The sequence below is a fragment of the Mizuhopecten yessoensis genome, unplaced genomic scaffold (assembly GCF_002113885.1).
Source record: "Mizuhopecten yessoensis strain PY_sf001 unplaced genomic scaffold, ASM211388v2 scaffold716337, whole genome shotgun sequence".
Taxonomy (NCBI): Eukaryota; Metazoa; Mollusca; class Bivalvia; order Pectinida; family Pectinidae; genus Mizuhopecten; species Mizuhopecten yessoensis.
The window spans coordinates 302,987-325,992 of NW_018480066.1; the positions used below are offsets into that span (position 1 = coordinate 302,987).

General features: G+C 34.5%; 1 protein-coding gene across 2 annotated transcripts in view; it reads left to right on the top strand.

Moving 5' to 3' along the window:
• The window catches only part of LOC110443289, a 35,530-nt gene that overhangs the window by 5,879 nt on the left and 6,645 nt on the right, over positions 1-23,006 (top strand). For both annotated transcript variants that reach the window (XM_021487426.1, XM_021487427.1), the window contains exons 2-22: positions 2,301-2,357; positions 2,839-2,985; positions 3,571-3,833; positions 4,362-4,551; positions 5,743-5,887; positions 6,438-6,552; positions 7,344-7,518; positions 7,820-8,100; positions 8,487-8,531; positions 9,611-9,781; positions 15,658-15,693; positions 15,971-16,000; positions 16,252-16,330; positions 16,465-16,671; positions 17,628-17,727; positions 17,855-18,098; positions 19,382-19,468; positions 19,662-19,829; positions 20,549-20,800; positions 21,098-21,290; positions 22,192-22,354. In XM_021487426.1, the coding sequence (XP_021343101.1) occupies positions 2,841-2,985; positions 3,571-3,833; positions 4,362-4,551; positions 5,743-5,887; positions 6,438-6,552; positions 7,344-7,518; positions 7,820-8,100; positions 8,487-8,531; positions 9,611-9,781; positions 15,658-15,693; positions 15,971-16,000; positions 16,252-16,330; positions 16,465-16,671; positions 17,628-17,727; positions 17,855-18,098; positions 19,382-19,468; positions 19,662-19,829; positions 20,549-20,800; positions 21,098-21,290; positions 22,192-22,354 (3,089 nt within the window). In that variant the 5' untranslated portion in view covers positions 2,301-2,357; positions 2,839-2,840. The remainder of the gene's footprint in view (positions 1-2,300; positions 2,358-2,838; positions 2,986-3,570; positions 3,834-4,361; positions 4,552-5,742; positions 5,888-6,437; positions 6,553-7,343; positions 7,519-7,819; positions 8,101-8,486; positions 8,532-9,610; positions 9,782-15,657; positions 15,694-15,970; positions 16,001-16,251; positions 16,331-16,464; positions 16,672-17,627; positions 17,728-17,854; positions 18,099-19,381; positions 19,469-19,661; positions 19,830-20,548; positions 20,801-21,097; positions 21,291-22,191; positions 22,355-23,006) is intronic.

A 23,006-nucleotide genomic window follows, 5' to 3' on the forward strand; every position in this document is an offset into this window, starting at 1 on the left:
TAAGCCGATGGAGACATATTTTGTCACTGAAACTAACCCGATACTTATGATTTGTTTACCACTTATATTAAGTTACCCTGGTCGTGCAAACAATACTTTGGCCTGATGCATTATTAACTAATATATTAATATATCCGTCAAAGTCTCTATAAGTATTTTGTTAATCTTACAAACACTGATGTTCATTTAAAAGCCTCGCTTCTCCGATTTCTATTTTAATTAGGATGTATGGTGACTGCATCTGGCAATTTACTGATATGCCGTGTTTTATCCAGTGTCGGTTGATTGCGTTTCTTATTAGTTTCAAACTGCAGAGGTACAAGAAGTTGTGCTGAAATACCAGTGAAAAATTGCCTTTCTCTGCAAGTGCCTCATTGGGTTTTTTTCGGAGCACCCCTTTATGATCATAGAAGAGAATATTTTTCTATCCAAACGCCCATCGACTTCCGGTTTTAAAAGCCATTTCTCACTAATTTACTAAAAAAAAGGGGTATCTCAGGGACTTTTGTTGTATCATATGCAGCTATTTACTCTTTGTTATTTTAATTTAAACAGACGTCGGGTTAATCTTTCCATTCATTTTTACTATCAAGCGTCAAAATTATTATGAATTCTGGTATTATTAAAATTATGTCATATTATTTGTATTGATCTTATGAAAACAAATTTCAATGATACGATGTAGCCAAAGGTTAGAGCTTACCTTACATCGAGATATTGGAAACGAGTTTCTTTCAAAACTCTCTTTCTATTACGTATGTATAACTTTAGCCATATGAAATTAAACTGATATAATTGTCCGAGATTTTAATAATACACTATCATTCCTTACACCCTCTGTCACCTTCAATGCATATTAATGTGTGTTTAAACTGCTCACATGTTATGATACTCTTAGAATTATAACAAAATAAGAAAAGGAGTGTTATAAAAGGTATGATAGATTGCCTAGAGTGCTCTGAGACACGACAGTCTAGTGTTAGGACGCCGGGCTCGTGACCGAAGGGTTGCGAGTTCGAGTCACGTCACAGCACTGTGTTGTATCTTTGAACAATATACTTTACTCCGTTTGTGTCAGTCTTCTCAGCTGTAAATGAGTACTTAATTGGGCAGTGCTAGAATGGTTGAATGCTAGCTGTGAGTGCCAAAATGGCAACACCGGTTGTATGCTCCCCAGGGAGTTTAGAAAGGTATTGGCTGGTTGCAAAGCCCCTATAACCATGGATAATATTTTTAACCGCTTCGAGCCGACCTACAAACTAGGTTATGATAATGCGGTATATCCGAACCTTGAATTATTATTATAAATACATATATTTATAAAAACTAGTTCAATATTTAGGGACATCTAACGTTATAGCCTAACAATCAAACGTAGTCCCTTTTACAGTCGTTGTTGATCAATTTGAAACCACGTAGGATACCAGCTGAAAATGTCTAGATTCGATATGAATATAATGTTTATATAGATATGCTGTTTGTAGTATACGTACTCAGGCAGACACAAATGTCATTTTAGCTTATTTATATTGTAAAATAAGTACATCTATTTGTTAAATATATATTGTCATACATATATTACCGCACGCCTTCTTAACGTTTTCGCTGACGAGTGTTATATATGTTATATAAATTCAGTTACAATTCTGTACAATATACCTCGGATTTAAAGTCCAAGTGGTTGATTTAAGTGGTTTTTTTATTCAGAAACATTAAAGGGGCAATTTGCAAATATTTTTCGAGCTTTTATCATTACTCCTAAAACTCTAAGGAGTAACTTTTATTGATTGTACTGTAAAATAGAATAAAATTAAGCTCTTCCAAACGTCTCTCCTGCTACTAGAAAAAACAACATATTTAACAAGGTGTTTCAAAGGTTTTAAAGGGGGTTTATGGGTGCCGTTATTAAGTATTGTTTGTGAGGATACGTGTCCTATATTAAAACGAAATATTTGCATCATACCCCTACATTCGGTTAAACTCATATGCCTTACCTCGTATTACTGAACGTTACATTATCGGACTAGTTAAATACGACATAAAGTGTTTGAAACATACCATTGCCATAACCTTCAACATACCCAAACACACAAGGATTGGATCTAGGTAGACCGTAAAATAGTACAAAGGTGTGACTTCTATTGTAAAACTTCAACTCTACAAAACATGATCTCGCTTTAAGATAAAATGACAATTGTATCTTAAGATTGGATCTAGAACAACAGTACAAGTATGTCACTTCTGTTTTAAAACTTCAACTGTACAAAACATTATATAAATGACATCTTTTTTTATTTCAGCTTAGACTAGTCAAGTCAATCATTTTGTGAGGACAGGAAACACTGCCGCTGAGTCAGGTATTGGAGTAGCAATATTATCTAAGCAATCAACAATTTTCAACAATGTGTTAATGATGTAAAAGAAAACATAAAATAGCTAACAGAGTACCAGTTCTGTTGTTACTGAAGTTCATTATATTTCTTAAACATGTACTATTGAGTATATTATAATGTCAGTTAAACAAGTACTATTGAGTATATTATATTGTCAGTTAAACAAGTACTATTGAGTATATTACAATGTCAGTTAAACATGTACTATTGAGTTTATTACAATGTCAGTAAAACATGTACTATTGAGTATATTAAAATGTAAGTCCATTGCTTTTTGTCGCACTTCGCTTGCTGGTTTTTATATTAGTTATAATACATTAACGTTACAAAAAAAAGAACATCACATCAACGGTCAATGATCAGTTTTGTGCTGTTTTTTGTACTCAATATTACATTATCTTTGAATGATACAATAACATTAATAATACTCCATGTTTTATCTCAGCTATGTCCATCACTGGTCAAACATATACTGCCCCACCTCCCACACTTGCAGCTTTCCTTGTGGGAGATGCCATTGGATTTGTACCAAAACCATGGCCGCGAGCCAAGTTCAAAGAAGCTCTGGCCGATACTCTCCACGTGTTTGGAGGTATTTTACAGGTTTACTATTACTATAAAACTAGCAAAACTAGCAAAACTAAAACTATTTGATAAGAAAGTTAAGGTATATCGGTAAAACGAATAATGTACGTTAAAAGAGGATTTTCCATTATTTATATCATTTCAAGCATCTTTATCATGGTACATGTAAACATTTTGTTATGATATAAAAAAGCAGAATATAGATAGTACGATTTAGGGAGATCTTATTGTGTTTGGTACTCTCTTCCAACTGCTATCACGAAGGTTTTAAGATACACTAGAGTAGTGCGGAAATATTTGTAGAAGTCAGTGAAATTTTATTTGATCCAACTAACCACGTGAATAGCATAACGGATTGCACACATTGTTAAAATTATTTGTCATTTATCTTTGAAATTCACTATTCAAAGCGAGGCATTAATGAAAGTTTCAATAGTGCCGACGATAACTTTCTAGAGGAGAATCGGTAACTTGTTGCCTCTATCTTTGTGGAATTTTGTCATATCTTTTATTTGATTTTTCGGTCTCAGTATCCGTATTGCTGTATGTATCTTTTTATCATGACCATATTTTTTATTGATCTTATCCTTAGATCCCTGGATGATATGCGAGTGTAAAGAACCGCCAACACTTCACCAGGAAACTGCGGACGAACAGAGTTGGTTAGCTGTCACTAAAATGTCCATGGAAGTCAGGAATGAATTTAATGAAATGCGAAATAGCAGGCATAAATCGGAACCATGTAAAGCATGCAAGGAAATGAAAACGGAGAGCATTGTAGATGTGATGTCAGAGAAATGGGAAAATGCCAAAAAAGAGGACGATCACAATACGTTTTGCCTGATAGGAATCACTGTAAGCATATATCATCAATTTGTTGATGTATTTAAATAAGGTCTAGGAATTCTCTGTAGGAATTATTTGATATCTGACACTTTTGAGAGGAAAGAGAGAGAGATTACTAAAATGTCAAAAAAATATTTTTTAACTGAAAATCGCAAAAATATGGCAAAATATGCACAAAAGAGATAATTACATGTCATCACATCTCAAAGCGAGAAAAAGTGAAAACCAAACAGCAGGAAACTTAATTGAGCATGTCAAACAAGAACTGTACAAAAATCGCCAGAGGACTAAACTCACCTTTCACACCATTAAACATTGGAATCTTAGTCTCAAAAAATTATTAACGTAATATCATTATATAATTGAAGTATAACGTGTACCAGATATCATATTAGCAATGTTACCTCACGTATAAAGCGCTAAAGTCATACCAGCGGGGAAAAATCTGACATTTGGTAGTGTACGGATTGTTCGACATCATTGGTTAATCATTGGTTTTAGTAAATGAAAGAATGAATAAATATATTTTATTATTAGGAGGAAGAAAAGATGCCAGAGGTACTGTCGGAAAAAAGGGTACTACCTGACAGGTTTCAGCAAATATTTCAAGAAGTGAAAAAGAAAAAGTGTGAAACAGTACACGACACAATGTTATACTTGGAAGAAGAACTGTCTCAAACTATGACTACGTCATTGAAATTGAACGACAATGTAGGAAAGGAATTTAGTAAGTATACAAAGCTATGTTACTATATCACAATACTCAGTGATATCTTTAAAACATCGAGCGAAGAACAATATGGCATTAAAAGTTTGCTTTTCTGTTCAATATTCTGTAATGCGTCAAAGAATAAGACAGCAATCAACTTGAAACCTAATAATTTTCGCCCTTAACTAGAGCGGCTACCAGCTCCTTAGTGTTATACCTATATATATTAGTCGTATAATAAACTGCAATAAGTGATTATCATTAATGAATTATAGTGAAGTTTCAATATCAGTCTTCAAAAGTACAAGTATAATTGCATGAAGTGAACTACAAGAGCCTGTAATGATAAGTACACATTTTCAAAAAACAAAAAACAAAAATATTATACTGAGTACGAAGAAATTATTCTAAATCTTACTTTGTCTTGTTGGTTGATTGATATTAAAAATGTCATCTACTGGACTGTTACTCTGTATACATTTCTTGTCTGTGGACATGAACAGGTATGTGTTATAATCAAGAACATGTAAACTAACTAAAGTTAATGCATTGATCTACTCAGCTGCATATACATCTCCATACATGTATACGGGAGTTATATTAACATTAGATAATTTATAGCAAGAATATGACGAAGATTGCTAGTAGAAACTCCCTATTATAACTAGTGTAGGTATGATTTTATATGAAAAAATCTTCTTTATATCAGATACGGACATTTTTTAATTTCTGTTATAACTATCCTTGTTAGCCCTACGGAGGGTTAAAATGAACATTCAAAACGTTGTCTCAAAATGCTTTCGATATTGAGAAAAATGGAAGGAAACACACATGTCTTTTGTTTACAATTACGTTTGTTTTCAATTTTAATTTACATGTATCTAGTATCAGGAACTAAATGCATAGGACCTACATTCTCACAGAATTTACTCGATATATATTATGCTCGTCCGTAAATTCTCAATGTACTGTTTAGCATACAATATTTGAGTTTCTAGAATAGTTATTGTATATCTATGATTCTATAGTGTTTATTTCCCGCTTGTACTGGACAGTGATCCTTTTTTTCCCGCCATAAGTATTCTTCTTTGCAATATTTACTATTGTTGGCATGCTATTAATGACATCCAGCTGCACGCCAAAGCAATGGGGGATTGTGATATTATGTGTCTATGAATCTCTTCTCATTATTTGTTTCAATGCTCTCAGAAATGAAAATACCAACCATTGTTGTGGTGGTTGAGGGTGATCTTGACACAATTAACCACGTGGCCAGAGCTGTACAGAAAAACATTCCAGTACTGTTGGTGCGAGGATCTGGAATGGCCGCGGACCTGATTGGATACTGTTCAGAGTAAGATTTGTTACCTGCTCTAAATATATAAATTGTATGTTAAAAGGATGAGTAGCAATGCTTAGGCCTTTTTCTAAGATGTTCAGTATGTTATATTCTGTAGACTGTTAACACGCAGAACGTGTTTATGGGTCAATGGATACCAATTGCATATGGTTATATGTGTCATACAATGCCTATCTTCGTTTAAAAAAAACCCCCCCCCCCCCCTTTTTTTTATTCATTGAAAGTATGAAAAAGTATCCGGTATTTGAAATGTTCTTTTCCTTCTTTATCATACTAAATGTTCAACTTTATAAAAAGAGTGTCTTGAAGGGACGACTGCAGACTTGCTTAAAGTTAAAATATAATATTAAAATAACCTTAGATATGTATCAGTTTCTTCCACGTATAATCTGTGTAAACTACATCCAAACATAGAAATGTGCCTTTTGCATCTTACGGTATACTCGTTTATCTGAAAGTCAACTAGCTTTACATACATGTAGCTATATGAATTAGTTTCAACATATATCTCAATCTATGTATTTTTTTCATTCGTATTAAATAGAGAGGAGGATGCTCTAGAGACGCGTGCACCCTTGCTGTTTGGGACATGTTTCTCCAAGGAAGACTTCGAAAAGCTGGAAGAAAATGTTAAGACTATTAGGAAAAATAGAAGCAAAGTAAGTTCAACCACATTTCCTGGTTTGAGAGGCTAAAATTGTATTATCATGCTACAAAAACAAAATCTAAATTTTACGAAAGCCTTAAACATTTGAACTGAAATTAAATTTAAAATTCCGTTATTACGGGGATAAAAGTTGTAATACCGCCTTTCAAAAGTCGTAATAGCGCGAATAAAGCCGTAATAACACCAAAAAAGTTGTTATCACGCCATTGTTACGGTATATAATGCCGGTCATTGTATATGCACAGAGATGAATGTAGACAAGCTTGTTATAATGTATCATAATATTGGTCTGTAGGATGTACACCTCTGAGAAGTACAAAAAAAGCATCTTATCAAACTTTTTTTCTTATATGCATTTTTGGAAAAAAAAAAGTTAATGGCATAGTAGAAAATGCAAAAAACTATATGTCCGAGTGTTCGTTTTTGTGCTATGATCGGTCAAAGATACCAATTTAACACAACATGTGATTTTAGGTGATTTTATGGGTTTTGACCATTTGCAGAAGAAATTCATACAATTTCTTTTAAGTGTGTTTTCAGATATTTATGAATGTTTGCAGAATTGATGAAAATATTATTTTCTTTTAAATTATGGAAGTAAAATTTCTTAATCTTATTCTTTTAACTCAGAAAGCCAATTTTAGCTACCCCTACCCCCTATTTTTTTAATGAAAAAATACTCAGAACCATTTCATTTATGGAACTAATAAAAATCGAACACGGAGAGAAGAAATCCTTTCTTTGAACAGACTGTTTGTATCCTCATATTTGTTCTTTCTCTAGATTACTGAATTTAATATATTGACTGAGAGTGTGACGTCCTTGAAAGATAAAGTGACAGAGAGTATAATTCGAAGATGGGCCATGGCTCATGTTAGGGAAGGGAAAAGGGCTGCCACCTTCGCTACCACCTCCGCTGAGTATCAACCAGACACAAGTCATCTTGCCCTGTCAAATGGTGATTATCATATTTTGTTTAATTAATTGTTCAATTTTTTTTATAAACATGAATAGTATGAAAACCTATGGCATCAACAGTGGATATATGCCCTAACTATCATTATGGTATTTGTTTTACTTTTAGATGTTTTTAGAGCTGATTAATTCATTTGCAAAGTACCACATGAAATGTCCCGTTTTCTACGAGGACCATTCATTAAATAACAGGGCTAGACCATCCATCGAGGAAAGTGTTCTTGCGTCATTTTGCCGTCATCAAACATGAGTACACCAAATGTTTTTTTGACACTCATCTGCAGGTGTACCACTGCCATCAACGTACACTGCTGATCCCAGGAAACAGCCACAACGAAAAGCTAGTAAGATTTGGCCAATGTTGTCGATATCTGATGAGGCTGTCCGCCCTAAATCAAGTAGACCACATCAGACACAGTCTTCGAATTCGTCCTACAATGGTAAAGAAAAGCATACATGTGTACCAAATGATGGAAAAAGAAACGTAAAACCTTCACCTCTGGCAATATACATGCTCTACCAGATACTTCAAACTAACCAAACACTTGTCACTGGCGACAACGTGGTAAGTACATATTTTCTCTCCCATACATAGACGTGTAAGAAATATCTATACCATGTAATGTAGCGGTAGTGAATGGTTTATAATACCATTATTGTCTGAGGGTATACTTGTGATGTCACGATGGAAAAGAATGCATTGTATATTAATTATTTTACCTAAGACCACCGTCAAGAACAAAAATTAGTAGAGCTGAAGAGAGGGGTATGGTGCAATTGGAGCTTTCAGGAACAGAGAGGTATTTAAGAAGCTCTTAGTGTTAACAAGTGATTTATCTTCTATATTAAGAAAATTAATAAATGGTAAGATTGTTAAAAGGGTTTTCAAAATGATACTCCTGTTTTCATTATTGATTTCTCTACTAAATAGAAAACGTTTGATTCCTTTAGGAAGGACGAGCAAGCGACCACTCTTCAAACGATGAACTACTGAAGGTAAGACATAATGGCGGTCCGTATTTTGAACTGCCCACAGGTCATTCCTTAAAAGGAACTATTAAGGTATGTCCATATACTTTATATAATGTATGTGAGACGTTCTCGAAAAGTTGGAATGTTCTTTTTGCCCTGCCATGCTACACGTTATTGAGATTCTGAGTGAACAATTGTGGTTGATATATTTTAAGGAATGACCTGTTGTTTATAAATACGAATTCATATTTCACGTACTAAATTGTTTTGAAACGACCTTAATCGACAAGATATACGCCGTACACAAATACATGTACGTACTGTACACACAGGTAAAATATCAACAAAGCAGCCTTACCTGCTAAATGTCAAATACCAGGTAATGGGTCCTTTTTAGGTATCGCTAGTCAACCATGAAGGAGGTGTAAAATTGTCGCACAAAGCGTGATGGACACAATTAGAAAGATCCAATTTTGTTTTCATAACTGTCAAATCATCGATGAACTCTAATCGGCAATCAACGCCATGTAATTCACCACGTACGCGTTTTAATCCTTTACCTGACTGTACAGTCATATTATTGCCACTTTGATAGTCAAAAGTTACATGCATTGACGATGTGCTGGCGGTATGCGCACGATGTATGCTCGTTGTACGGGAGGTATATTTGGTGCGTTGTGCGATCACCCAACTGTATATCGTGTTCATAACGAAATATTTTGAAAACTATTACAAAGAAGTGGAAGACGGTTTGCGGAGGAATGAATGTGATTCGTAGACGCTGTTAAGATGTTACGTTGATAAACATTTACGCTATCACATATTCTCAAGGTGTCAGGGCCTGATGTTTTTTTTCTGATTATGCTAATAGTTTATATATCAACATGTAGCATTAAAATGATGGTTTGATAATAATGTATGTTGACACATTAAACAACTATATAAAGGAAAATGTCATTAACTCCTGCATGTATCATCTCTTATATCCGATTCTGTGAAGCGCAAATAGAATAACCCTTCGATATGGGACCGTTAATTATGAGTGAAAAAAGGGACATTTTATTTTTATTTTTGAAGTTGGTAACTCATATTTATCTTTTCAGTCTGGCCGAAATCTTCTGCGATATGCGCTTCAGGAAAACCTGTACGACATCACTGAACTATTGGTTGATAAAGGAATAACACTACAATGGTCAGATGGTGAAACATGTAGAAGTTTTGATAAAACATTTCAAACTGGAAGAAAAACAGATGGAATGTCTCTATATGAAGAGGTAAAGTTTATTTACTGTTATTTATGTACTAAAATGAAGATTTTCATATAACTTTATTGGTTAAAAATAGCATAATATAAACATAGATTCAAAGTGTTTTATTTAGCTTGACATTAATTCCATTACTATTTTAGTAGGTTTGGCATCATTTGGTCAATGCTTGGTATTTTTGTCGACCGCCGAGTAAATGGCTGGCTCCAACAATGTAAATTCTTTCATTTGGGCACAATACACAGAGATCAACACAGTTCTTGTCACAGAAATAAGATAAGACCCTGTAAACAGCGGCCACTTTGCTACGTGCACTTTACCCCGGAAACGGCGGTAAAAAAAACTATCGTCCTGACGGCATCATGACAAGACGTGATCACTGTCACTTCGAACGATGGGGACGTGACATAAGACTACCCTCAAAACCCATATTACAGGGCGGCATATAACACTTCATAATCTTGCAACTATTGCATCAAATCAAATTTCCTAGTCAAATTATTTGTTAATATGAAAAGGCAAAGCCTTAAAAGAGCGAAGCTTTTGTTGATCTCTGATATTTACTGATTCAGAATGAGATAACACTGCTTTCAGAATGAGGCAAGATAAAATTTATTTAAAGTCGGCTAGTCGAGAGATAAACATAAAACATAAACTCTAATGAGATTAAGACCGACATAACAATAGGGGAGATCGGGGCAAATTCGGGCCATTTTTATTAAATGCCGTTCTGGGAAGTATGGCAGCACGTCCATTTTTTGAACATTATTTTATTTTCCCTGTCGGATGGTCGGATGGACGAACGAGCCCCACAATGGCATAAGTTAGGAAAGGCATTCGGGTAAGTTCGGCCCCATTAGAATCTACAACGTCAGATTGTACCGCCAATTTTACGACTTTTTATGTGTTACATGGGCCGAACTTGCTACGGTATTATTGGCCGAAACTGTCTAGGTCCAAATTGATATTTCAATAAATTCTTATCGTACAGCAATATGGTAGTGAGTGCTTGGCTTGGCTTGTAAATATATCATTTGAAGCTGTCAGTGTGTTACACGTTTGACCGTAAAATATAGCAATTTCGTTTACAGAAAGTTCGCATAATTAGAAACGAGATCATTATTTTCTTTCTACCCTCTCAAAAGTGATTTTCTCCTGTTTAGTAATTTTACATTAGAGTTTTCCTCGCCAATTTTTTTCCTGTGAATGCCCAGCCAACTAAACTGTTAAGATCTTTAAAGTTGTAAATATTAGCTCAAAAACAAAAATATCAGGGATGGCCGAACTTGCCCCGGTCTCCCATGTGTAGATTTTTTGTATCGTTGTTCATTGGTAAACGTATATTCACAATACATTTTTGAATCAATGACGCCATTTTCAAAGCTAAAGTAGATGTTTGTTCTTGTGCGTAACGTATATGATGGGTCGGTGGCGCAGTGGATAGCCCGCTCGTCCTCACCAAGATGGCCGGATTCGATCCCGGTTACCTGCCCGACCACGCCGGTTTTCTCCGGATACTACGGCTTCCTACCACATTTAGAATTAAATCATCTGCGTGCTTCCGTCAGGTCACAAATAGAATGATTGAAATAAGGTGGTGGGGAAAACATGTTTGGTAATTGCTATAGAAAAAAGTGCACATTATATATTTGACGATAAGTCTATAAAAGTAAATGTATAGAGATGTTAGTTAAAAAAATGAAATTAAAAAACAACAACATTGTAATACTTTGATGTAACTGAGATTGTCGTTATATCGATATTTAGAATTCCATCCTGAAACACCGGATTGAATTTCAAGTTATGTAACTGTCACTGAGGTTTGACAGGTAATGATGCCAAATAAAATTAAACAGTTTCTGTCTGTAACTAGTTATAAATCGGCATGCGTTGTAAAAAAGTAATACGTTGCTGAAAAAGGACTTTGAACTCGATTTCCTTGTCTTGACAATTATTGTTGATATCGACATAAATCAATCATCCATTGTTCTTTTATGAGTGGTGATGCATACATAAAATATGTAAAGACTATAACCAGACTTTCAAAAATGTTAATTATTTCGTTCATATTCTCAACAAATGGAAATAAAAAGCTGAAAATAAATGACCACGTTGACCTATTGGTTTAATGCGGCTTTTTATGTAAATATCTCCCGGTAGAAATATTAACAGAACCTGGTTGATGACAAAAAGGATCTTCAGAAAACATCCGCGTTTTGACTTTTTGTGCCTGTGGCAAAAACTGAAATTAAAATGAAATGAGGCAACGACAAAGAGATACATGCAACGGCCATCAGTTCCAAGATTTTCCGGTTATTTTTTATCCTTCCGATGAAGGCATATGGAGTGTGACGTGCTTGTGACGTCATAGTATGATAATCTCTGAACGACGTTTCATGCGTACTAGTATCAAAATGTATGTGATCGATTTTTTTCACTCAGAATGTATATTAATTTTTATCTTAATAAACAAGTTTTAAAACATGGGTATTGTTTTCCCAATATGGAGATGTTCATGTATGGGTTGAAACACAATTGTCTTTGTTTCAAGGATACACTTCCGGTTTCCCAACTGGACGTCTACTTCCGGACAAAAATAAATAAAGGCAAGGTGTAGCAAGGGGAAGCAACTTTGTTTACGCACGAATGTGTTACCATTAAAGATCTTCGCTCTTATAATATGGTACCAAACACCATATTAATTGAACTACGGCAACCCGTAGGCTTTTACAACGTCATAAAACCACTGTATGAAAATAAAGTATGGCATCAAACGCCGTATAGATTTTAACAACGGCATCAAATACCATATAAATATATACAACGGAAGCAAACACCGTATGTATTTAAATTACTTCATCAAGCATCGTATACATAGTTACAATGGCAAACTGATTTATTTAAACAACGGCACCAAACATTAATTTGTACAAAGGCATCAAACACCGTATACATTTGCACTACGGCATCAAACACCGTATAATTTGTACTACGGCATCAAACACCGTATAATTTGTACTATGGCATCAAACGCCGTATAAATGTGTACAAAGGCATCAAACACCGTATACATGTATACTACGTCATCAAACACCGTATAATTTGTACTACGGCATCAAACACCGTATAATTTGTACTACGGCATCAAACACCGTATACATATGTACTACGGCATAAAAGTTCACATTATTGTATAAAGTACATTAATTCGACACTAGTCTTGTCATGATAAACTGGGAGGGAGACTTGTGTTATATTTGACACAAAGAATAAAATAAATTGTGAATAATGATTTGCAGCAACAAAGTTTTTGTTTTGTAGTAACTTTTTGTTTTTCTGAATTTTGGTAACATTATATTACACTATCAACATTTAATGTGTTCTCTTATCAGAACGCTTACTTGTTTTACTGTCAATTCATACTATGCCTTTATATACCTAATTTAAATTGATAGTGTATGGTATTAAAATCAACAACACAAATAAAAGGAAAAACACCTATGGTATATAATAACAAAGCACAAACATAATCTTATTAATCTGAAAAAAATAAAGTGGATCTTTGCATCGCTAATTTTAGTAAGATTGACAAATAAAAATGTTATTTTGTAGTGAACGTTTAAACGTTGAATTTAATTTGATGTAATGTTTTAAGCAGAAAGAAAAGAAAGAGACAAATAAATAGGAGGAAACAATAGATAAGTAGGAAGGAATGGACATGTATCTTAAGACATAACTATGGTTAACTTTTAGTTCACTTTTATAATAATATACAACAATCATATAGCGCCCTATATAATTTGTAAAATTACTCTAAAGCGCTTTACAACATATGGATAATAGTAATGGTTATAATTGTGAAAACAAAAAACAAAGGCCTACAATCACTTTTATACATTGAACAAATAAAAGGATGGTATTTACATGACGTCTTTGCAAAGATTCTAAAATGCAGACGTGAGGAGGTGAGTTTTGATGTCCCTCTTGAACTTGGCCAGGGTATTTGATTTTCTAATAGCAGATGATAAGCTATTCCACAACGTAGCCGAAACCCTCCCAAAGTATCTGTTTCCGTAGGTCACAGTACGAGATTTTGGGACACACAACAAAGACTCCGACCGCAGTGATCGTGACGGCTGATACAGGGTAACAAGCTCCTGTAGGTACTGAGGAGCTGTGCCATTCAGTGTCTTGTATGTGTACACCAGAATTTTGTACTGCGACCTGTATCATACGGGTAACCAGTGCAACGAATAAAGCCCAGGTGTGATGTGCTCTCTCTTTCGAGTAAGAGTAACTAGCCGTGCTGCAGTGTTCTGGACCCTCTGCAGACGACTAGTTAGTTAGTTAGTTCTTATATACCACAGAGCAAGGCGTTACCATAATCCAACCGAGAGGTAACAAGTGAATGTACCAAAATATTGCATGCATATGCAGTTAAAAACCGCCGAATACAGCTGATGTTCCTGATCTGGTAGTAACAGGATTTGGCAATATCGTTCACTTGTTTCTTCATGTTCAGTGAACTATCAAAGTATACCCCTAGGTTTTTAACAGCTGGAACAGTCTCAATAGTTCTGGCTCCGACCTTGAGCTGGAGAGCCAATGTTTGCTGACACTTTGGGGAAAAGACGATTAGTTCCGTCTTTTCCTGATTAAGCTTAAGCATTTATAACATGTATGTGAAAAGATTAAGATTTACAATAATTCTAGGGATTACAACAATACACTATTTCTTGTTATGAATAAGTTTTGCTATTGATAATGCAATAATCAATCTCATTCTGTTTTTTATAATTCATTATCAAAATTAGTCAGATTAGTAGTTAGTATCTAACCGACTCACATACAAACATGTCCACACATATGTACAACCGATAAGAATAGAAAAGACCACATACCATGCAACCAACCAACTCGCATACAAACATGTGCACATACTTGAATAACTGTAAGGAGCAAACAACTTTGATACACGCAAGTTCACATGCATGCTCAACTGCTAGGAGCAAACAAACATGCACACAGGCAACCCAATCGCATACACGTTCACGTTCACATACGATGCACATATACAACAAGGAACAAACAAAACGTATATGCAGCCAATCAAGTCATATGCGTGATTACATACCTATATATAACTGTAGGGGCCAAACAGCATGCAAACACAGCCTACCAACTCACATACACATATGTTCACATACAAGTACTGTTTGACTGTCAGAAGAAAACGTCACACATGGGCAATGCTGCGTAGTCAATCAACTCAGATATAGGCATATGTACATACACCTTATACATGTAAAGAGCAATATACACACTGTGTCACAACATCTATAAAAGTCTGTCATCAAATACACACCAGTGGACTGACAGAGACCTAAAAAGGATACATTTGGTAGCTACTGTACCTATAAGCAATATATGTTTAATGCCATAAATGGTATTTGAAATCATCAGGAACTTAACACACTATCATTTATTCCTAGAGTCATTCACTACTGAATTCTTTCCAACCATAAAAGGACAAGAAAGAGCCGGAATAAATAGCAATGAGAAAAATTTGAAAGATATAGTAAAATAAGTCATTACAATGCATTAAACTAGAGGTCATTTTAAGCCTATGTGTTTATCTTACCTTCATTCTTCACTTTTATTCGTCTTGTCCTTTTTCGGATTTATTATACAGACGGTGTTTATGGATTCTTATCATTCTATGTTCTCGTCAAATGTAATGGATATGTGCTCGCCTTTCCTCGATTTTACTAATATGAAAGCATTTGATTGCAAATAAAACCGTTAATTGGGCGAACCTCTTATTTTCAATAAAAAATCACTTGTACTGAAGCATGAAAATTAAATGTCTTTATTTATATATACAGATATGGAGAGAAAGAGATGAGAAACAAGATGATCAGGTAAAAAAAACTTGCTTAAAGGTCATTTTTGATTCATTCAAGATAACTAAATGATGACTTATTTGTCCGAATGATTTCTATTTTATAATACCTGAATAATCACACCGATGTATGTCCAATATATAACAATCGGGCTATGGCTAAGATATCAAAGTTAGGTGTTCAACAACTTAAACTATTCGATTAAGAAACAAAAGTCAACTTCGGATATTTATTGACTCAACTAAACATTTCTCCCCACGCTGTTAAATGTATATTTATATCCATTATCTTACAGACGGGTTCCTGTACTGCAGATATTATAAAGGTATGCTGATTTTGACGTTTGAATAACCGATAAGTTCGGGGTAAACAGTGATGTCTATAATTAAATTATCTTTCAGTCTACATATCATCTAAATCAAAAATTAAGAATGTCATTTAATTTCAAAATTGCCGCCGCTCACTTTTCAAATGATATAACATGCGTTAACCTGAATCATCAAATACACCCATCTACAGTAACTGTATAAGTTTCTACATTGAATGTGTCTACACCTCACTTGCATTATTTTACAGTTTCCTGAAGATGACGGTTTCCCACAAGACAAAGAAGACGTATGGATGATTGGATGTGAAATAATATCCTACAAAATTGGTACAATTTTAACTAATATTACGATGGCTGTGTAACCCTAGCTTTTAATTATCAAACAACGTTCATCTCAAATGTTCTTGAATATTTAGCTATAACCTGAATGTTGTGTTCAATAGAATTTGCTTTCGTTCCAGTCACAACGCCCTACCCTTCCACAATTAAAAAACAAGTCAAGAGAAAAGAAAGAAACACAGAAAAAGAGAAAAAACGGGAAGAAAAAGAAAGAAAAAAGGAAAAAGAAAGAAAAATCATGACGCCTTCCGACTTACTCCTTTGGGCAGTCCTAACGAACAAAAAGGAGATGGCAGAATTATTTTGGAAACGTTCTAATGAGCCTATCCGTAAATATCAACAATATTTGTATTGTTTCTTAAATAAGATAGCTATCCTGGTAATATTGTAGTTGAAACGAAAACAAGAATATCGTCTAGAGATTAACGAAAAACCTTAAAATGATTTGGTCTCCAGGTTTATTTCAAAAGAACAACATCATGACGTCATAATTCCTTGTTCTTACACTACAATAGTAAAGTGACGTCACAATCTCCCAAAATTTGATGGACAAACTTGTGCATATTGCACAAAAGTGAAAGCTACCTGTTTTTAAAATTGGCCCTTATATCTTAGTTTATACTCACCTACTTCAATATAGTAGTAATATGAATGCCTCGTCTCAATTTTATGTCGTATTAAATGCTTGTCGAAATGTTATTTCTTTTGTTGTGGTTTAACACTATCACTTGTTTTGCAATTAGTTTTTTTTTTTAACGATAACCAGGTATCACATTGACGAATTTACATGACTGACACTAGTAATAACCTTTTGGGATTCAGTGTCCACCTGTGAGACAACATGGCTTCATTTAACTAACGTATCTAGATCAATGACCTATATTTACTATTTAACTAACGTATCTAGATCATTGACCTATATTTACTATTTAACTAACGTATCTAGATCATTGACCTATATTTACTATTTAACTAACGTATCTAGATCATTGACCTATATTTACTATTTAACTAACGTATCTAGATCATTGACCTATATTTACTATTTAACTAACGTATCTAGATCATTGACCTATATTTACTATTTAACTAACGTATCTAGATCATTGACCTATATTTACTATTTAACTAACGTATCTAGATCATTGACCTATATTTACTATTTAACTAACGTATCTAGATCATTGACCTATATTTACTATTTAACTAACGTATCTAGATCATTGACCTATATTTACTATTTAACTAACGTATCTAGATCATTGACCTATATTTACTATTTCAGTTACTGCTCTCATTGCGAGTGCTATACTGAGGAAGATGTCAAGGAAGGCAAATGCTTTAAAGGAAGAGGCTATGGAAAAAGAACTTCTGTTACACTCACGGTAAAGAAAATTCATAAACATTTGTTGTCAATGTTATATACATAAACCTTCCTGTAGACGTTAATGCAAAAAGTTGACTTATACCTAGACCAAATGTTTAATTTGGAAATATGTTGTTTGTCAACAGCATTTTTTGTCAGAGAGCCATAGATGTCACACAAAAGTTTTACGAAAACAACGAACATGAAGCTATCTTTGTTTTGGAACGAGAAAACAAGGTATCTGTATGGGGTATTACAGAGAGCGCTCTTGAATTTTCCCAAGCACATAATATTCACAAGTTTGTTGCACACCATGTTCCCCAGAGGAGCTTCAACAGGATTTGGTATGGCGGGGATTTCTTTCACTCCAAAGAGTTGTACAAAAAAAATGTGAGTTTGTGTATATTTGCACGTGATGATTTATTAGTTATTTTTTGTTATGATAATTTCTGATTATTTCTCTAAACAGTGCTTTGAATCAGGTATAACTGTTAGAATGGCCCTGCATCGAAGATGCGTGTGACCTATAGTAATCAGGTTGTCCGTCCATCCGTCCGTTCGTCTGTCTGTCGTGAACATTTCGTTTTGACACTTTGAAGCAATATTGGTCAGAACTAAACAAGGAGTCAATTGACCAAAAGCCAAGGTCATGGTGTCAAAGGTCAAGGTCAAATTTTGTATCTTTTCACTGATGAACATTTTGTTATGACATTATGAAGCAAAGTTGTTCAGAACTTAACAAGGAGTCAACTGACCAAAGTCCAGGTTACGGTGTCAAAAGGTTCAAGGTCAAGTTTTGTATTTTTCACTGATGAACATTTTGTTAAGATATTATGAAGCAAAGTTGGTCGGAATTGAAGAATACATGTAAGTCAACTGACCAAAGATCAGGGTCACTGGGTTAAAGGTTCAGGTCGTTTGGGTCCAAAGGTCAAAAACAAAGTGGATCTCTGACTTTGACCCTGGCTCTTGATGGGGGGGGTATTTAAGGTGAAATAAAACAAATCAAAGCTAACAAATTGCCCAGGTATTTACATTTCTGTTAGCCCAGCAAATATGGAGGTGGAAGGAAACAAGACTCACATCATAGTACATGTAAAATGTATATTTTGCTTCCTTGTAATTTTTTATTGTCAAACGTCAAGCGCAGCTACATGTATATGGGAAGATTGCTTCTTGATGATTATGGGGGATATATTGCCACAAGACGGGGCCCTTACTGACCTGTCAGTGTTCAAGTTCAATTAAGCAATAAATGTTTTACCAAATGGTATAATGGTCCTATAACACAAATTCCTTTGATGACAAACTTAATAAAGTCCGGTTTAAAAAGAATGCCGATATTTATTTACTGTTATGAGCATAATGTTATTTTTCTCATTGATAATTACGATATCACATGATTATCTTTTTTGTAATTTCATTTATATCATGATATTACATAAGATGGCAGCTCATTGAATAAGATAATTTATATTTTTTAACAAACAGTGTAGTTCAAGGTTATATTTTATTGAAATTAAACGTATCAGTATTCTACTCTAACTTAAACCTAACTCTGAACGTTTTTAAGTAGTCATCTCATAGAAAGTCAAACATACAACTTTTCTTTTGCCTTAGTGCTAAAGATTTTATAATTGTAATAATTTTCAAACTTTCATACCAATCTCTAGAAGCGGCAAACGGCCTGCGGTAAGTGGCGGGTTTATGATAACAAATCATTCTTCTTGGCTCCATTCATGAAGTTTACTTACCACTACGTAAGTATTATATGCAAATATCACATTTTCTTTCCAGTGAATCTTTGATTTTAAAATATAATTCGTTAGAAATAATTTCTATTGGATTATTAATTGAGGTGATTATGTCCCTATAATAATACATTTTTTCTATACATGATACAGAGTTTCCATTGACTTAACCAAGTCTTACTAATATGACAATATTTGACAGCTTTTCTTCTGCTTGTTCCTGGTTTGTCTGAGTGCTTTTGTCATGACAAACATTAAACAAACCAAATGGCCAATTGACGAGAAGTCAATCTATGAGTACTGCGCGTACCTGTGGCTGTTTGCAGATATTGTCGAGGAATATGTGCCACCGGCCGTCTACACGATCGGGGTGAGTTTCCTTTTTTTTATTTGGCAGGTTTATGCAGCTATTGGGATAATGGTAGACAATAGAACAACTAAACCTCTTTCTTGTATCATTTTATAGTTACGCATATCAATATTTTGACGAAACCTGTGATAAAGCATAATTTCGAATTATTTATGATAATTCAATGATATTTACAAAATGTGCACCTTCATCTGTATATACTGATACTTGATTATTTTCAAGTTTTCCAATCATTCCTGATACAGTGAACAAAGCTGTAACATTATCATAGAAAGTTATCTTCATCAGTAAGATTTGTTTCCCTTGCTATATTATCTGCAATCTTCTATGGTACATTAACGATGCATGTTAACCCCAGTGAGAGAAATATAACATGGCTGAATACACAACATTGGTGTGTGTAATTTGTATATACAGAACCCATCTACCGACGTTTGTCAAGTCTGTGTATGAACAATCATCCATCACCAACACCACAAAATTACAAAAAAAATGCATCATTTCGAACAATAAATCACTAAAAAGAATTCCCACTTGTGGGATTTGATATCCACCTTTTTATATTTTAAAACCCGAGCTTTTTCCCAAATTTTTTTGATTGATGTTTTCACCAGATATTGGCTATTTCAGCATTTTTCTGCTAAAGAATTCTCCTATCTGGGCATTTTGCTTTAGACAAGCGTGAAGGTGTTCAACAGCTTGTATGTGTATTTTCCCAGCAACGTTTGCACCCGATGCAATGGAGGAGAAGAGCCTGGAACCACATGCACAACTTCTGGAATGGAATGGACGCTTTGTCGTACTTCGTCCTTATCACTGGGATATGTTTCCGATTTGGTTACGAAACAGACGATTTTGGAATATCCAGACGATTGTACAGCGTTGGTTTATTTCTCATGTTCATGAGGTTTCTCCATGTTTTACTGATTAGGAGGAAGATTGGCCCAACTGTCCTCATGTTAAAAGAGGGGGTATGTTTCCGTTTTTTGTTTGCAAATTAATTTAAGTATACATAAAACATCGACGACTACTCACAGACGAACTGGCAACGTAAATAAAGTCGATTTTTTATATTCGTCATCATGATCCTATTGGGAAAAATATGCTTTTTACTAGTGTGATATAAGGTTTGATGCTTTTAATAATACTTATTAGTTCCCCGTGCTAATATTGTTGTCGTTTCCCTGGTTCTCGCTCAGAGGACTTGACATTCCTTTCTCCATGTACCTTTAAATCCTTTAAAATTACCTCTCAATTTCCCCTTTCAGCTAAAAGAGCTGATGCGATTTGTGATTATCATGGCGGTGTTTGTCTTGAGTGCTGGAGTATTTTACCATGCCAATCTCTACCCAAACCACTACGACATGTTCTCACCTCTTGGCATGAGATATTGGAGTGTCTGGAGAATCATATATTACCCTTACTGGTCTATTTACGGCGAGTTCAAAAGTGAAATCGAAGGTGAGTAACATAGTTAGGACACATTGAACATTGACAGATTGACATGTATTCGATTTCCATCGAAAATCTTATTATCAAATTTTCCCCGTATACCAGAGTATGATCGTACATCTGATATGTCGTTCTATCCTATTTACACCGTCCTTAGGATTCCTGTTATAATACACTATTTTCGTCAACATTTGTATTTCTCATTTATGCTAAACGTATGAACAAAAATGGTAAATAAAATAACTAAACATAACCCAATAGATAAACAAATATAAAGCAAATAATAGAAAAGCAACAAAACGTCGTCTACCTATGTGCACTTATTTGAACTATTAGTCGACGAGAGAAGACATCAAACCGATATGAAAACAATACATCCATAACTTTTAGCGCTTTCTGAGTCCCATGTTGCAACTAACATGTTATATCCCATCCGACCTAGAAACGTGTCCAGTTGTTTTATTCGAAACGAGAATTATAAAGTTGGCTCGGAGGTAAATGTACAGGTCAGATGCATTTAGTTTTCGACACTAATAGTATTGAAATCAGCGATGGTTTGTTTTGTCTCTGCACAGTGCATTATGCATCATACTGGAGAAGTTGATCCGTACTTTTCAACAACATTAGCAGTCTAATATCTCCGTACGTATAACCGCCACATTAAAACGAATGCAGCAATTAGTTCCGATTATAGATTTAGGAAATAAAGCACATCACGTGTGATATGGGCAAGGAATCTCTAGCTAAACAAAATTGATTGACAAAATATCGGCAATCTTACCCATTAACTTAAGTTTGGATATTGATTCGTTGTTTGAGTTGTTAGTCATGCAATAAGTGTTCCGGCCGAATTTAGTTACGAAGGCTTTCAAATTCATAATAATAACACAATTACATCTTTCAAAATTAGGAGAGGATTCAACTGGCAGCTGCAGTTTCAATGAAACCGTCTACATGAACGACCGCGACATCGAGAGGTGCCCTGAAAAAGACTGGATGGTCACCCTTATGTCTGGATTTTTCGTCCTGATTCTGAACCTGTTATTGGTGAATCTTATTATCGCTATGTTCAGGTGAGTATTTGATGGGTTTCTTCAGAATTTATGGTGCCATTAATAGCAATTTTGAAAGCATCATACTATCCTTTGTGATTACTTCCACAAGCTTAATTAATAGTGTAATTGGTATCTGGTGTCGTTCCCGTCCCGGTTCAAAGATTTGGACTTCGGGTTCATTAGGTGGTTTAAATGGATTCAACACTAAATACAAACCGAGTCTCGGTTGAGCTATTTCTTAAGTACATTTGTACTTTGCCTTTATCAACGAGGATAAAGACATTTGTCGAGATATTCATTTCAACTTTCTTTCACATATAGTAACCATTTCATTATGTACATATAAAAACAGGATCAATAGTTACTGTAACAAAACAATAACCCCTTGTATCTCGTAAGCACTTTGTTATCAGTCTCTCAATATTACATAAATTATGTTATGAACGCACGTTCAATACCAACAAGCAGACCTCTGATTGCCAGTAGGTTCCCATAATTTCAATAGTGACATCATAACTGGGACAATAGTATGATATCACAAACTTTTGATTGAATTGTGACGTCACAAAAAAGGCGTACAGTCGAACTAGCGGTACTTAGAATTCACGAACACGTGCAACACATCTTGGTTAACAAATGGTAAACAATTTATTGTATTTGTTCCTATTTC